Here is a 16,971-nt window from a genome sequence, read left to right as displayed (position 1 = left end):
TCTCTTAGACATAAAAACCAGTCAATCTGGGAGCCTTCCCAGTTGGTTAAAATGATTGCCCTTGGGATGTGAGCTGTTTAATAGCCTGGAGATGGGAGTTAGCCAGCCAGGTCAGTAGTGTGGAGGCTCGTGCCCTAGTAAAGGGAAATTACTTCCTGTTATGACTTTCTTTCATCTGCGTATTTCCCATTATGCTCCAGCAATCCAGTTAAACCCAAAGCCTGGCTACATGTCTCACTTGATGCTGCCAAATTCATCCAAGGGAGGAGGGTGGGAGGCAGGCAGAAGGAGCATAGAAGAGTTCGAGGTTTGCTGGCTCGTATTCACAGTGACAGGCAAGGAGCAGAGAAGCTGGGGAGCCCTGGAGTCCTGCCCTTCCAGGGATTTGGAGTCAAGGCTGCCCCCAGCCATGGATATTGTCAAAGTGTGCAGCCCAGCAGAGCCTGTGAAAGAGGAAAAGCCACCAGTTCTTCTCCACTGTGCCAATCCAAGAGCGCTCTTTGGTCACTGGAGCCTCAACCAGTTTTCCTGGCACTGGGAGTTAAAAGGCAGATTTCTATTTAAATCTTTACATTTACTCCCTTCTGAAAGGGGTCAGCAGCTGAGCAGTGACTTCCAGGGAGGTGTGTTATATATGCTTAGTGTATTGTATGTTATACCACACACTAAAATATACTTCTCAGGTTTCAATACAGCAACAATGTTCTTTGCTGGATTTTTTTTTTCAATTTTTTAATAAACTCTCCTTAGAATGCCCATAATTCCACAACATTTTTCACTTGAACATTATATAAAAATCAGGTAAATGTTTGAAAACCTGGGTTAAAGGCTGTTGTGACCATTGTGGAGGAATGAACTAATGAGAAACAGCAGAAAATAAATTGTGAGCGTGTGATTGTAATAGATAGGTGGTGAAGGTATGCTGGGGTGGGAGCACTGGGAAAAGTACCCTTCCACAGCCGTTTTGTGCACACACAGGACTGTGCAGGAGCAGCCTCAGTCCTCTGGCCAGAATCCAACAAACTGGGGGTGTGGATGCTCCCTTTGCCTGTCTCACATTGGCCGTGCCATAAACAGCTCTGATGCAATAAAAGTCTGCTCTTTCCGAAGTAGCTGAGTTTGACTTCAGTAGGAGCTGCAGATGACCACTGCCTCTAAGAATAGAATCCCAAGCCTCCATGCAATCCTGAAGCTTCCTGGCCTGGCCATTCCCGTGGCGTTGATCTGGGGCCAGGCTCTCAGCTGGTAGGAATGAGCACGGCTCAATGGGATTGTGTCAGTTTTCACCAGCAATGGATCTGGCCAAACAAGCACCCCCTCCCCTCTCTGCGAGTTCCCTGGCACAAGGCAACTCCACTTCTAGTAAATCCCTGATCCAAATTATTCTTTTGATGTGCAAGTTCCTGATTCAGAGAAAAGACAAATGTTGGTAAAGTTTTTGTTCTAAAATTAATTGCTTTACCTTGCTGTTCACAGAAGGGTATTCGCTGACAGGTTTTCTGGCTTCTCATTTTAACTGCTTGTATCTTTTAATTTTCTAGCAAGATCTTTATGAAAAGTTCAATTTCTTGCTAGTTTTATGTAGACACCTCTATAAAAATTATATATATGTAATAGTGTGCATATGTATTTATTTTTTTCAATTGCCAAAAATCAGTTCATAGAGCAAAGCCTAAGCCTTTACAGAACTTTTGATGCCTTCATTTACTATTTTTAATATATTCTGCAGAGGTTTGAATTGTGACTTTGTTATGAGGTGAATAATTCTTATGCTTTCAGAGGGAGTTACTGAACTGCAATCTGGTGAATCTATTTAAGAAAAGATTGAAATAAAGCTAGTTAATGATAGGTTAATATCAATTGAGAAAGAAAGTTGTTCTGTCTTGTATTTAAATAAAATGTTTCCCTAGGAGGACCTGGGAGTGCTCCATAATCATAATTACATGGCAAGAAGGGAGGAAATCCTTTAAAGGAGCAGTTTGTCCTCTGTAACACAATTGTAGTGACTTTTGATCAGGCACAGGACACTGCAGGTTCCCCACAGCAGGAAGCACAGAAGGCAGTCGGAGCAGGCAGGGATGGGTGTGAGGCAGCTCCAGGGTGGGATTCATCTTGTGTAACTTAGGCTGTGCCTACCACAATTTCCAGGGTCCCTCTGTAACTGGTGGGGGAGGAGTGGTGTCCCCCTCTCTGTATCATTTGGCTCAGTAAGGGAACCGCATAAAACTTTGTTCACTGGGTGCTACTTAAAGTATTCCATATCCAGCCTTGATATCAGGGTGTTTGCGTGTGGAAATGCTCTTAGGTATTGTGATATGAATATAAGAAAAAAAACATTAGTTGTTAGGTATGCAACTGAAATTAGATTGATGTTTAAGTGTGGATATAAGGTTTAGATGCATCACAACAGGAATGGAATCGTGTCTAAGGATGTAGAGAAATGTCCCTGTTGGACAGAAGTGCCTGTCACATACCTGTGCTTTGTGGTCTCAGTACACAGTGCTGCAAGGCTTCTGTAGGAATACTCTTTAGCAGCTGTGTTGTTTCCAAATATTAATTAAGTGCAGTATCATACCTCACCAGGAGCAGCACGAGTGTCTGATCAGCTGTTCTGTAGCCAAAACAGCATTTCTAAGGAGTAAAAGTGCATGTTCTGATAAAAGTTCATACCACTGAACTCCTTAGCTTAACGCGAATTCTGTCCTAGGGTAAAAAAAAGTTCACTATAGAGAACAGCATCAAACGCCTATTATTTTGTTCTTTGTTTCTTTGCCAACTGTGGATTTAAAATTGGAATAATTCAAAAAGCAGTGGGACATTATGACTCACTTGGTACCTCCTGGGCTTTTGACATTATCGTAAAGCCCCGTACGCCGCAGTGCGAGGTTTAGTCAGTGGATTTCAATAACTCAGCCAGCAGACTCGGCTGCAACCACAGAGAACATGATTAGCTGTAAACAATGACTTAGTTCTTCAGAACATTCGGGGCATTAGAGCCCCAGTTCCAGGTGTGCTGTGCTGAGTGACACCACCAGTGAGGTTTTCTTGGGGTTAAATTTATCCTGTCAGTCAAAATCAGGGACATGTTCTAGTAGCAACATCTAGTTTTATAAAGCTATTCTTTTCAATAATAGTGGAATTAGTGTAACTTTTAATTTGTTTTTTACAAGTCGTCTTTGAGTCCCCTCTGAAAACTGCCAGTGGAAAGCTTGGGGAATGGTATTACATAGAAGAGATAGACTAAATACGAGGACTTTTTGCCACAAGATGTCCAATTCAATTAACTTAGAAAGTCTGCATCTTCATTTAAAAACTGCAGAAAGCAGAGTCCAACTATGTATCTTCCACGGAAGATAAACATTATTTATGTTGCCTGGTGTGTATGAGCTGAAAAGGGAAATATATTTTCCAATAAAATCTTCCAGGCTGGAAATACAGAAGAGTTTGCTTGAATCCAAATGTATATTGCTTAGTCTCAATAGGAAAGTAAAGACTTATTAAGTCATATGTCAGCTGAGTTGAATTATTGATGTTGAATTCAACATGTTGAACTCAGAGATTCATCAACTTTATAGTATTATTTGTTAGAAAAGTACCCCCTTCTATCTATTTGGACCGACTTTTTATTATCTCTTGTTTATTATCTCTTTTATTTGAGGCGGTGGTTGCTGACCTGACTAATAGCTTTCATCTTTGTACTTCAAGCTGTTTCCATATGTGCAGGTGCTGTGGAATTTACTGTCTTTACATTGAAAAATCAAGATCTAGTCAATGTGTTTGTGGCTGTTTAAATGAAAATATTTTTAAGGTAGAATTAAGGTATAAGGTTCTGATTTTAATAGAAGATACATTTAAGAGTCAGGAAATTCCAACTAAATTATAAGAATAAGTATTTGAAAGTCCAAAAATCTAAATTTCACCAGATTAAAAACCAAAATTCTGGAATCAGCTCTGAATTGTTTTGATACATCAGTACTTGGTAGGAGAAATCCAGTTAACTGTGTGGGTGTAAACTATGCTTAACCCAAAAGATTAATTGGTTCTAGTCTTGTCCAGTCAGAGGCCAAATTGAAATCTTCTTATGCTGCTGAGAAGCCTGGAGTCAGTGTTGATCCCACCAGGTGAGTTAGGTCTGGAACATCTCCCACCACTCACACGGACACAGTAAGAATCATGGAACCACAGAACTGGTTTGGGTCGGAAGGGACTTTAAAGCTCATCCCATCCCACCCCCTGCCATGGGCATGGACACCTTCCACTAAAGGAGGTTGCTCCAAACCCTGTCCAGTCTGGCTTTGGACTCTCCCAGAGATCCATCCACAGCTTCTCTGGGCAATCTGTGCCAGGGCCTCCCCAGCCTCACAGGGAACCGACAGTGCATTTGCTAGCAAGGGCCCTTCCCCTTCTGAGAAACCAGAGGCATGTTGCTCAGGCTTCCTCTCTGTTTGTAGGATCAGTCCACGTTGCTACAATATATTTTTGCCTTTTTAATACTACTTGGCACTGTCTTTTCCTCCACTCTTACACCTTCCACTTGAACTACCCTGCTATGGCAGATATGGAGCCGTGGCTGCAGTGTGACCTCAGCATGCACTGGACGAAGGTGTCACATTCCCAGTAAAGGGGGGCAGGAGGGAAGCCCCACTTCAGCAGTGATGTTCCCATGGTGTCACCAGCCCAGGGGACAGGAAACCAACACTTCCATCAGTTGTCAGCACAGCCATGTCCTTCTGCTGCTCTCCTCAGCTGTAGCGGAGTGCAGGGCCAAGGGCTTGTCAAGAGGGAAGCGATTTCTGAGTGCTTTATTGAGAGACAAACTTGTACAATTAGGAGTAAATTCTCTGTTAGTTTAGATGGAGATTTGACCAGTACTTTTCTGCTTACAAGAGGCTGGGAGGTGGCCTATGAATTTTGTTCATCTTGTAACTTTGAGAAGTCTTTTTCCATGGTGAAGTCACTTAGAAGGTCCTTTACCGTTCATGTAGTGCTAATGACTTCAATGATACATGTTCTAACAGCAGTGAAATGCAAGAAGCCAAAACTACCTTAACAAATACGGTTCATTTAACTAAAAGAGGCAGACTGAGCAGCAGGTGGAAGGGTTAAACAAAAGGAAAAAAGATTATAAAAGTTTGCGGCTTTGGCTTCACTACAAATGGCTTTCTTGCAGACTTTATAGCATTAGTGTTGCTTCTCATAAACCTTGAAACCATTCATCCATTTATAAAGATTAAATTGGTTAGTCATCCAGAACAGAAAACCTACACATCCATTTTGTCTGTTACTCTAAACCAGCTGAAGTATAATAAATGCAGTTGATGCCATTAAACTAAAGCATTGAGTATTAATGATGGCCTCAGCTGTGGTATTTACAGTTTGCCAGCTCTTGTGTTCCTGATAGTATATTCATCTGCTGCTGCTCAGGGACAGTCAGAGCACAGCCTTTGAGTTGGAAAACATGAGTATAATATATGATGTGAGGGGTTCAGAGAAAACATCTTGGTGTTAAGGCAGGGAAAATCCTAGAAATGTTACAATTTTTGTTAGTATTAGAAGGTCAAAGTTAAGAGGCACAAACTTCACTTAGGATATCTTAATATATTTATAATGGTCTGTTAAACAGTTTGCAAAGACAGGTTTGTTTGGATTTCCAGTTACAGATGAAGCTATTGCTATTTCAAGTTCTGTCACTTAAGCCAGACAAAAATGGCCAGACTTTCCTAAAGCAGGAATTTGTAAAAACACTTTGTCAGGAAGCAAGTTTATTAGTACAAAAGATAGTAAAAATTAAATTTAATTTAGCAGCATTTTTTCTTGATTAGTGTCAGGATTTCAGAAGTAACACTTTTTCCCAAAATTAAGAAATTTTCAGTGATTACTTCAGAATACAAAGAAATTTAATTCTGCTGCTTTGAAATCTGTAAGATGTTCTCTCAAAGGCAGGCATTTTACAGTGGGCTGGAAAAAACATGACATGATTTTTAATTACTACATATAGTGCCTTTAATCAGAGCATCCAGCTTGACAGCATTAAAACTGGGAAGCAAACTCTGAGTTTCCAGTTCCATGCTGGAAATGCCAGCTCATTCCTATAGGAAACAGGAATCAATACCACATAGTGGCCATCATTCAAAGCAGAGCAGTTTGCCAGCTGTTCTTAAGCACAGGCTTGAGCACCAGCAACCTGTGTGCAGCACAAGGAGGGACTCCAAATGAAATACCACAAACTTCCCTGACTCTACTCCCAGTGAGCCCCAAAATGCTGCTCCCTGTCACTGCCCACAGTGCAGCCTCAGGGAGATGAGAGCGCTTCCAGGGAGTGCAGTGGATTTGCATCAGACACTGCTTAGGATTAGTTTGTTTTTTCTTTCTGAAACATTTCTGGTGGCAGAAAAGCAACAATCCTCCCCCCACCCCCTCAGCATTTGTCTTTTACTGCAAATACAAATGGCAAAAATACCAAGAGCAAGTGAGGTGATCTGAAAGAGCCAGAACCTCATAAATTGTGTGGGAAAGGCTGTCTTGCCTTTTCTCTAACTGATGGCATGCCAAGTTTATTTTACAGTATTTACAGTAAGATTTGTTTGTTTTGATACCCTTTGTAAGTTGTTAGGGAAAAGGCAAAAGAAAATCTCCAGGAAGTTTATAGTTTGTGATGAGCCAGAGATCAGGCTTTAATTTGCTTTCTAGCCCTATACCTTTTATTAGGAGTGTAATATATGAAGGGATATGAGATTGCAATTGGATGAGTTATTACTGGGCTGTTATTTATTTTCTCTGCAAGAATTTGGTGCTTAAGAAAGACCTCAGAGCAGCACGCTAAGGAAGTGGAATTGTTAGTTCATTCTGAGAGCACATACAGGAGGGGCAGGAACAACCCTGGTTTTTCCTCCCTGTATCACCGCTCTGACCTTGGCACATCACAGGGAGAACAAGCAGCCTCTGCTTGTGACGCTGAGGTCCAGATGGATGACATAAGAACAGATTTATCCACGACAGAGTGGTCCCAGTGTGGCTGTGCAGGCAGAGTATTTCTGTGCTGACATTCCTGCCAGCTCCAGCACATGGCTCGGGAGGCAGCACTCTCTCTGTCATGAGGATAAGCCCCAGGTTTCTCTCAGGCCAAGCATCCTTCAGTACAAAAAGATAATAAGTGGTGCCTCTTCTTGGGCACCACTTAGCAATCAGGAAGAAGGAAGAGTTTTCTGGATGTACAACATCTCTAACTAGAGCATTCCTGCCCAAAGTCTATGGAGCAGGTCACTTGTTGGTGTGAAAAGTCTTCCAGGCAGGTGCTGTTCTTGTGAGCTTGTGCACTGAAGGGAAAGTAGGGGTGTTTGGGTTTAATGCTGAAGCCTTGATTGTTTGAAGCAAACTTCTGAACACACTGTAGGGCCTTGGGTTATGGCAGGAGTTGAGAAATAGGAGACTAATGGTGTATTTTATGTGCCGTGACAAACAGCACAGCGTGGTCTCACCTCTCCCTGAAACACAGGGGTAGACACAATGACTTTTGTCTGTGTGGTGGAAACATTCACTCCTTCCATTTTTGACTGTTTGGGATGACGCATGATTGCCAAATGTTAGGAGCTGTCCCTATGGAGCTGGGGAGGGATTTTCCTAAGGCCAGACTGCCTCACTGACCCCTTCTGTCCCTGCTCATGGAGCAGCCGTTCTCCTGGGCAGTTTCCTTAGCAGGGTGATAAACCCAAGATATGCAATAGCTGTACAGACACAGCCTCCCCTGTGCCACTGTTGACGTGCTGTGTACACCACTGAGCAGGAAAGAGCATTTTAGGGTCAGCAAGTGTCTTTGAGCAAAGCTGGTGCCGGGAGATGCTGGCACAACTCACCACTGTTTAGTTTACACCTGTCAGAAGCAGGCAGCCTCTCAGCTCCTGTGTTTGGGTGAGTGTATTCATCATATTTAGCTTTTAAACAGTATTCTTTTCATCTTTGCTGCACTTCACAGCTGTTAATTAATCCCACAGCACTCAGGGATTAATAGTAACACTTTACAGGGAAAAGCAGATATGAGCAAGAAGGGGTCAAGTGGCTGTGCTGAGGCCATGGAAGCAGTTTTGACTAAAGAACATTTGGTTCTGCAAGATTAAAGTGTTGTTAAGCGATCTCTCCATTTTGGGGGCAGGGTGTGTTTCTGGGGGGCAGTAGAATATGTTCACAGTCTTTTCTTCTCCCTAGGACTTGAAAGATGATAGGAGCGATGAAGAAGAGGAAGATTCTCTTACAGATACTGAAGAGGAGTCCACAAAGAACGGCAACAAGAACAGTAGTGGGTCAAGCAAACACCTCCTAAGCAGCAGTCACCACTAGCCCTGTCCTGTCTCACCTCCTGCAGTGATTCCTGCTCTGGTTTTAGCCCAACCTACAGGATAGGATTTAAGTCAAAAGGCTTGTGAGAGACTGTGATTGATTCATTGTTGGCTACTGGACCTGGAAAAAAGCCCAGTTTAGAGGAGAGGGAGAAATTGCATAACATGACAAAATGTGTTAATGACCCACTTTCGGAATCGTTGCAGAGTGTGTGGAAAGATGTTTGGACACGCTGACTGACAGTGCTCCACAAGGGCAAAGCTCAAGAGAGTCAAGTAATTTAGTGTCCCATTGATTCTAGTGTTGGTTTTCAATCTGATTTAAGATATATTTCATCAAACAGTTTAAATCACAGACATTTTATGGTAGGTAGGTAGTGTGAACTCCATTAGGGACCAGAATTACTCAATGTGGGAAAAATTTGACAGTGCTGTACAGTGACTGGCATTTTAGTCTTTACTTTTCAGTTTAAACCCTCATCAAAATGGGTATTTTTCTGAGTTATATTTCATTTCCTCTGGAGGCCAGAGGAAGCAAACATGGAAGAATTCAAATTATTTGTCTGTGAAGTGTTGACTTCAATGCAGAAATACTGTCTTTCTCTGAAGTGATAGATAGCTGAAATACTGTGTCAAGGAAGTCTTTGCTGTTAAAACAGCAAAACTCAGCCCCAGTTCTCCATTGAGCTCCAGGCTTCTTAGATGTCTTTCAGTCATTTTGGCCCAGTGTTAGAACAGAAGGCACAGAGGGGAGAGAAGAGGGCAAATGGAAATTGGGTCTTTTCACAGGTTCTTGTGCACTTTTTTGTCTTCAAAACTGCCAAACACCTCTTGCTCCAGGCACATCTTCAGACCAGAAAGTTAAAAGCAAATCTCATCTATTCCCTTCTCATGAGCTTGTCTCACAACTTTGGATACTCCCTTCTCTGGAGCGAGGCCACCCAGTTCTGATCTGTGGTTCTGGAGTGTTTGCTGCAGGTACCTGAGCACTAGGGAGCACGGGACTGGCACAGGATGTCACACTGTCACTGCTGTGCGTTCATTTGATACCAGGATCTGTATTTCCATCTCTGCTCTTTTATGAAATCCAGGAGTCACATCAGCTAGACCCAAACTTGGATGTGACTTCAGCCACATGCTGTTGTATATGCTGTAACCAGTGAGCAACAGCTCCTCTTACCTGAAGTGCCTCTACCCTAAACTTGCACTTCTGTTCTAACACCAGTGGGGTTGCAGCAGCATTTTCAGTCCCAGGGCTCTCCATGGAGAGCCCAGGCCTTGTAAACAGGGTGGTGCCAGTCCCATTTCCCTCTGCATTAGCTCACAAGGTCATAAAGGATTTGTGTCATAAGTTTGGGAGGCAAGAGGCTCTGCATGTGGTTCTACAGTAGCTGAGATCATCTGGGGACCTAAATCCAGTAGCTTGATAGAGGCCAGGGGACCACTCCTAGAATAGCCTCAGTTCAGAGTGTTTGGTTCAGAACGGCTCTGTTCCCCTCTGGCTGCTCCGGCAGGAATTGGTGACCTACAGGAAGCATTATATGACTGACTTGTTTTCCCAAGATTTCCTTGGCAAGTGGGATGTAATTCAGTGACTGAAACATTGAAAGAATGGGAAATGTTTGGAATCTCAGATATGAAAAAGAAGTGGATTTCATGCAGTTACAAGAAGCTGTAGGATGGCTTTGTTACAGAGGCTTAATTTTCTTACGGTGTCTATAATTTTTTACTTATGTTTTGGACCATTTTGGACCCAAATGTGCATGTTTTACCACAAAGGGAATTACACTGAGGAAGGAGCATGGCCTACAGCTTCTGAGAAGGAAGGGAGATGTGTGGTGGTGGAATGGGGCCCCTGTCTCCGTGCTTGTAGTTCAGTGGTGCCACTTGGGCTGAGTGGGCAGAACCCCCTCAGCAGCCTTTGGCCAGCAGTCCCCTTCCTGCACAGATAAGGAGAACACCTTAAATACTGTGGGGGGGGGGGGACGGGGGGGCAGAATATGGGAAGTATAAGCACTGGTGGCATCATGTAAAGCAACTGGAGAGTTTGGCAGGGGCACAGTTCTTATCGGGGCTCATTTATTGCCTGCGTGAAAAACACTTTCCTAACAAAACGTGGAAACCCGGCGTCTTGGAGGCTTTACACTCCCTTGGAGAGACAACGGTGCTTTCTTCGAGATGTAACGGAATTTTGGGAGGTGGCCAGGACATTATCATTTGATTTTGGTGCCAGAAGCTTTCCTCCTATGACTAGGAAAGGAATTCAGGAAAGGAAACACAAAGAATGATGTTGTCACAGGAATGAACCTCTGAACAACTACTGATTTTTAAACTGGAATTTATAGTCTCCTTGAGGCCAAAACTTGCCTTTCCTACTCAGGACAAGTCTCCCACTGAAGCCAATTAACTCTATTGGAGTCTTGCCTAGGAAAAATTTTGGATTGCAGTTATCCAACCTAATTGCAAGAACTGTTGTTCTAAGCTGATGTGAAACTGAGATCCTAAAGGAAGAACAAAAGGTAGATAAATACACTCAGACATGAAACTTTGAGGCAAATTTTGGGTGAGTACAGAAGAATATGGAAGAAAATAACATCCTGAAGGTGAAGATTAAGTCTGGGCACAGTAAACAACCAAATAACATTGCAGTGGGAGGGGTGGAAGGCAGGCAGGCCACAGAGGGCCCTTTAGAGGGATTACTGTCATGGGCAACCAAGGTGATAGCCCTAAAAATTCTGAATGTAAATCACTCAGTCCTGCTAATAAATACCCACAGCACAGAAAGAAGTGGGAATAGGCTGTCATAATGTCCCCTGTTAACACCAGATTGGTCATTCCTGGAGTTATGTGTGTTTCATTTCCCCTTTTTACTGATGGAAACTCAGAAACAAGAAGTTGAGGTCATGGGGGCACAATTTCTGCTAAAGAAATTCATGTCATGGTGCTTCAAGATTTTCAGTCTATTCAATGCAATGCAGATTCAACATTTTTATAATCTCGTTGTGAAGAGTCTCGAAGTGCAGGTGCAGTATAACTGCAGGCCTGTATGGGAGCACTGATAGACTCTAACATTTTATTTTTACCATTTCACAAAGTGTGTCCTGGTTCAATGAGTTGACACTGTGCATCTGGCTTTGCTGTGTCACTTTGACCATGCCAAAGATAGAGCTATAGACTGAAAATCAAATCTTAGTCCATAAGACTCAGGGGAAACTCTTCTGTTCCATTTAATTTCTCTGGATTTAATTCAGATGTTCTTGTCTGTGTGTACTCTGCTTCCTCCGTACTTGTGTCATACTTAGATTTACCAGCCTGCTCGGGATTCGGTTTACAGATCTCCTTTACTCCACACAACTCATTTTGTCAATTCATATTATTTGGTATAATTACCTTTTTTTTGTTCTTAATGCCACTGACTTTGTCTGGTCAATTGAAATACACACTACAAATAAATATTTTTTAAAAACAGGTGTCTATGTAAGGATTTCCCTGTTTTTTCTGCCTTACAATGTCCTCCTCTCTGCTTTCCATTCCCTCCAAGCTTTCCGATGAGAGCCTCGTTACTTCAGGAACTAATTCCTTACTCTTCCGAGTTTTTCCATTGCCTGGAAAAAGCTGGATGATCCACAACCTTCACAAGACCTAACAGCAATGTCTGTAAATGAACTTGTGTTTTTCTGAACAATTAATGAACAGAGAGGAAACAAAATTAATGGAGGCCTCATCCATCCTTTATATTATTCAAGATTTATGCTTTGATTGAAGTACTTGTAAGTGCTCCTATGTACACCAGGAAGGTTACACCTGTTTGTATCTCTACCCAGCTGGGTTTTGTGGTGCATATTAGGGCTGCTTATTAAGTTTTGTATGTTAGGACTGAGGTGCTACTGCCCAGCAGGTTGTTGTGGGATTATCAGTGGCTCATCACAAGCACCTTTGAGAAAGCTCAGGTGTGGATCTTCAGCTGGCAAAAGCAGGAAAGCTCTATGGAAAACAAGGGAGGTGTGCTGATTTGTATCAACTGAAAAGCTGCTCTGTATTTCTTCTTTCCATTTCTGCTTCCCTGGTTGGGAAGACTGCAGAGGCTCTGACTTACCATGTCTTCCCATGGGCAAACAAGCACAAAGGAAGGTGTTTCAGCCCAAATAATGAACTGTAGCAGAATACTTTGGTTTTATTAGCTGAATTTTTTTTTTTTTTAAGCTTATGAGTAAGAATAAAGTAGATGGAAAACAAACAGAGCAGGGCTGTGTGAGTTTTGGCTACAATCAACTTGCAAACTGTGAAGAATGAAAAAAAAGTTGCTGAATTTGGAAGAAAAATACCATCTCCACAGGCACTTCCCCCAGCTGTGGGTTTGAAGAGCAGCAGATCACCAGGAATGACAGTCCATGCTGAGCACACGGACACAGCCCAGGTGGGAGGGGTCCAGGGCTGTTGGCTGCCCTGGAGCTGGGAGCCTTTGGTGTGGAGCAGAATATGAGCCACAAATGTACCTGGGAGCTGATTTCACTCAGAATCACTGGAAATGATTGTTCCCGGTTCCCTGGCAGTTTGATGGGCTCCCTCCAAGGAAAAGGAGGTGATCAAAGCAGTGTGATCTCCACCCAGGCTGGCTACAGCGAGCTTCAACTGGGGCTCTGAGAGTTTATTGGACTGGAGTACCCTCTCTGGGGCTACCTGAAGTTTCTAGACTTAATAGAAGACAGGGATGAAAGCACAAGCCTGAGCTTCAACACGACTCTGCAAACACAAGGTCATAACAATGCACATAGGATAATGTTGTTCATGTTCCAATAGTCGGAAGATTTATGAAAATAGCCTCTATTTACTCAGCTGGAGTGAGCCCTGTTCTTCTGAGTTTTGTTACCCCATAAAGCATTCAGAGGAGACCCCATAATAATTTCAAAGTCAGAAACATTAAGTGGAATAACAAGTATAAACCCTCTCCGCAGTGACTTTGAAGTGCAAGAAGCATGGCCTTGTAGCCATGGAATATTATTCTGCTCTGAGCCGGGTTGGAAGAAACAGCTCCCAGGCAGTTGTTTCAGGTGGTGAAAAGTCCTTATTTTTCCTACCACAAAAGAAGCTGGTCTAAAAGAAGTTGAAGTTGAGCAGGGAAATAAGTGATTAAATTCCCACTGAAATTCACAGGAGCTTTTCCCATGATACTGGTGAGAATTAGACCCAGATCTCATGTGACCAGTTAAAACAAGGCCAGCATGGCACTGCATTCTCCTGCCATCAGGAGCCGGGCACCGCCCCACAGTTTCCTCCTCCTGTAGCCCAGGGCAAAATCCTCCCCGGAAAATGAGTCCTTCTGTCCACAGGACACTCACCTGAACACAGCTCTGCCTTTGCCTCTTCCCAAGCTGGGCATGTATCCTGTGAAAGACATTCCTGGGAAAGCAGTCTGTCCCTTTTCAAGGCAGAAGCCTCACTTTCAGTGAGCACTCTGCCTCCTGTCCCCTGCGTGCTCAGGATCATAGCAGCACCTGGGCTGCTGATGCTAAAGCCCACAGTCCAAGGCCAAATTTACCAGGAAGAGGCAAATGAGGAGCCGTGGTTGTCACAGCGCCTCAGCACGTGGGTGCAGCAGGAGAGGGCTGCTGAGCCAGCGGAGAGAAGGGAGCAGAGGGAAAAGCAGGAGCAAAATGGCTGGGACAACACAGCAACCGCTTGAACACAGAACTGACATCACAGAGCAGAGCAGTAACAAGGTTAGGAGGAAACAAGCCCCAAGAGAAGGAGGAGGAAAAAGACAGTAGTTCTGTATCCCGGGGATCAGCGTTCCGAGCAGCAGCAGCCAGCGTTGCCTGGACTCAGAGATGAACTTTGCAGCCAGGACAACTCCTTTTCCCCGAGCCCCAGCAGCTTCGGACTGAGCCCAGCCAAAGAGTTCCCAGGGCAGGAGCGAAGCAGGAGAATCTGGGAAAAGCTCCTTTACAAAGTTCCCGGTATGTGAGTGAGAGGACAGGGAGGGACTGGGCTGGGGCTGGGCCGAGGCGGCCACGAGTGGAGCCCAGCAGACCTGCAGCTGTGGCAACGACCCCACACTTCACCTCCAGTTGCTGGGCGAGCTTGACTCGCCGGTGGACCTCAGAGTTGGTTTTGTGCTTTTCCTGGCTGACTGGAAATCCCAGGAGTCCTAGAAGAGCTTCTGGAAGATTTGTGTGTTTGCTTTCTACAACAAAGAGCAGAAGAAAGCTGCTAAAAGGCCTTCCGAGTGCACCCATGGGTAAGTGTCTTGGTTGTGTCACGGGCTCTAGACAGAGCAGGAGAAGTCCTAGGATTTCCTAAGAAAGCTTCCTGTGGGAAGCAGGAGCTAAACCTTATCAGGTTGTGCTAAATCTTATCAGGCTGTGCAAATCCTACCTAGTTCCTTTGCTGATTTAAAGGAGGAATTATTCAGCAACCAACGAATGCCTCATACATTTCCCCATTGCAAGGGCAGTGAGGTCAGGTAGCGGTTGTGCGTTTGCAGCTTTTTTTATCCCTTTGGGTCCTGCAAGGATGGCACTTGAGCAGAGAACGGGACTCTGTAGCAATGTCCCCTTTGTCCTGAGGTGAGGAGTGTTCTCTAACCCTGACTATTCTGCAGGGCATGCATAGCATTTAGTGAACTGGGGAATTGCTTCCCTCTGGTTCTGGCTGCAGCTGCCTTTGGAGAGCCCAGTGCTGCAGGACCTGCTGCGATGAGAACGCTCCGGGCCCCTCCCGCGCCACCACCCTGTTGGTGACCTGGTCATTGCTGCGAGGCCCCACGAGGTGGCAATAGCAGGACACGGCTCCCGTCGGGACACGGCTCCGTGGAGCGTTGCTGTCCGTCTTTTTGCCCCTGAAAACAGAGATTCCGTTTAATATTGCGGTGCAAAATTCTTGCAGCTGGTAATTTCCACTTGATCAGTCTGACTGTGAAACAAGTGTCGGCTATGTCACTGGTAAAAAAAGCACTTAAATTTTACTGAGATTGAGTGTTTGATGCCAGTCCAAAGGCCCAGTGTGCTGGTGTCCCAAGGGCCGGCATCTGCCTGGGTGTCACCACTGGCCCCTTCCCTGTAGGTGTGGCACTGTCCTGCTTTCTCCCCTGGTACCAGAGCTGTACATGGCATATCTGGGGTAGGGCTGGGGAAGAAAGGATGTTAAGTCTTCTCTGACACTGCTGTACTGCCTTGTATTTTTCATACTGTCTCTTTAAACTACATATTTTTCAAACCATAGGGTTTGTGGCTGGTGGTAAATGAAGTCCTGTTCTCACCTAGATCCTTAATGTCTGTGATGCAAATAAGGATGATAAATCTCTCAGAATAATGAGGGTTACACTGCCATTCCAATGATGCCATTCCAATGGTGCCATTCCACCTCAGGAGACAGGCTCTTCACCCCAAGCATGAGGTGAACACTCCCACACTCACCATGAGTGTCAGCAGGAAAAAGGGACCCATTGGTCCAAACAAGCTGCTTTAATCCTACTTGGCACAACTGTTGTGGTCAGGCTGTGCTCAGCTATGAGAGCTGGGATCTGGTTTGCTTTGACAGCAGAATGAAAAATTTCTGTGAGCTCTCTCCATGGCTGTGGATGTACAGGAGGTGTTTGGACGCTGTGGGTGACAACCTCCATGGTTCCCACCTGACCCCGGCTCTTCCCTGGAATTCTCATTCAGAGCCAGGAGACAGCTGGATTTGACTTGCCTGTGCCTGCAGATTGAAGCTTTGGGGTTGCCTGCAGGGCTCTCTCCATGCAGGGTTTCCATAGGCTGGTGCCCAGCTGTCAGCACAGTTCCCTCCATCCCAGCTCACAGATGAGGCTGGATCCTCCCTGCCACCAGGTTCACTGACACGCATCTCCTCTCCTTTCCTGTGTGTCCAGCCCAGAATTCCTGACAGCTGGCAGTTTTAACAGTCCTAGAATGGCACTGATGTTTTGCAGTTATGAATAAACATTTGCAGCCAAGCTGAGGTCAATTGCCAGCTCTGTTGGGAGAGAGGATCCAGCAGTAGAGGAGCATCTCAATTCCGGTCCTGGTTCACTGTACGACCTTGCAAAAAATGACCCCAAATGAACTGGGATGAGGTATTGGTGGCTATTGCTGATTAGGAGCAGGATGTGTTTCAGACTCCAGGCGCGTTGCTCCCTCCAGACCTCGCAGTGACCCTCATGTTGGTGACTCTGTGCACTGTGCTGACATGGGAAGTGGGGTTTCCTCGCTGGCTGTGGAGGAGAAGGCAGCCCTTGCCATACCTTAGCAGAGTGTGAGGTGAACAGCATCTGCCAAAGTGCACAGGGCTACAGATGTAGCCTTGCAATGGTCACAGCACACCCTGCCCGCCCTGCTCCTTTGTCCCCTGAGAACAATCACCTTTTTTCTGCTGCAGGGCAGCCCAAGAGCCCAAAAAGTGGGGCTCTTTTCCTAAACAGGTGCTCCAAGTGACCCCCATGCCAGACAATTAACACAGACAGACAACATCAGTTGACCAAAGCCAGGTTTGATGGGGCCCTAAGCTACTTGATTCAGTGGGGAGCATCACTGCCCATGGCAGGGCATTGGAATAAGATGGTCCTCAGGGTCTCTTCCAACCCAAACCTTTCTAGGATTTTATGATCCTACAACCAAACATCCCACTTTGTATCTCCAGG

The 16,971-nt window shown here is 44.8% G+C and overlaps 1 protein-coding gene across 4 annotated transcripts in view; it reads left to right on the top strand.

Annotated features, from left to right (window-relative positions):
- The window catches only part of CERS3 (ceramide synthase 3), a 43,553-nt gene extending 31,752 nt beyond the window's left edge, over window positions 1-11,801 (top strand). For 3 of the 4 annotated variants that reach the window (XM_042039001.1, XM_042039000.1, XM_042038999.1), the window contains one exon: window positions 8,203-11,801. In XM_042039001.1, the coding sequence (XP_041894935.1) occupies window positions 8,203-8,334 (132 nt within the window). In that variant the 3' untranslated portion in view covers window positions 8,335-11,801. The remainder of the gene's footprint in view (window positions 1-8,202) is intronic. The other variant, XM_042039002.1, reaches the window with a different exon arrangement.
- The last annotated feature ends 5,170 nt before the right edge of the window (window positions 11,802-16,971 follow it).

Source organism: Corvus kubaryi, unplaced genomic scaffold (genome assembly GCF_017639235.1).
Source record: "Corvus kubaryi isolate FWS band 111438036 unplaced genomic scaffold, C.kubaryi_AGA036_p1.0 37394, whole genome shotgun sequence".
In the NCBI taxonomy this organism is placed as follows: domain Eukaryota; kingdom Metazoa; phylum Chordata; class Aves; order Passeriformes; family Corvidae; genus Corvus; species Corvus kubaryi.
The sequence above is the reverse complement of the archived record's forward strand: the minus strand, read 5'-3'. Positions and strand labels throughout refer to the sequence as shown.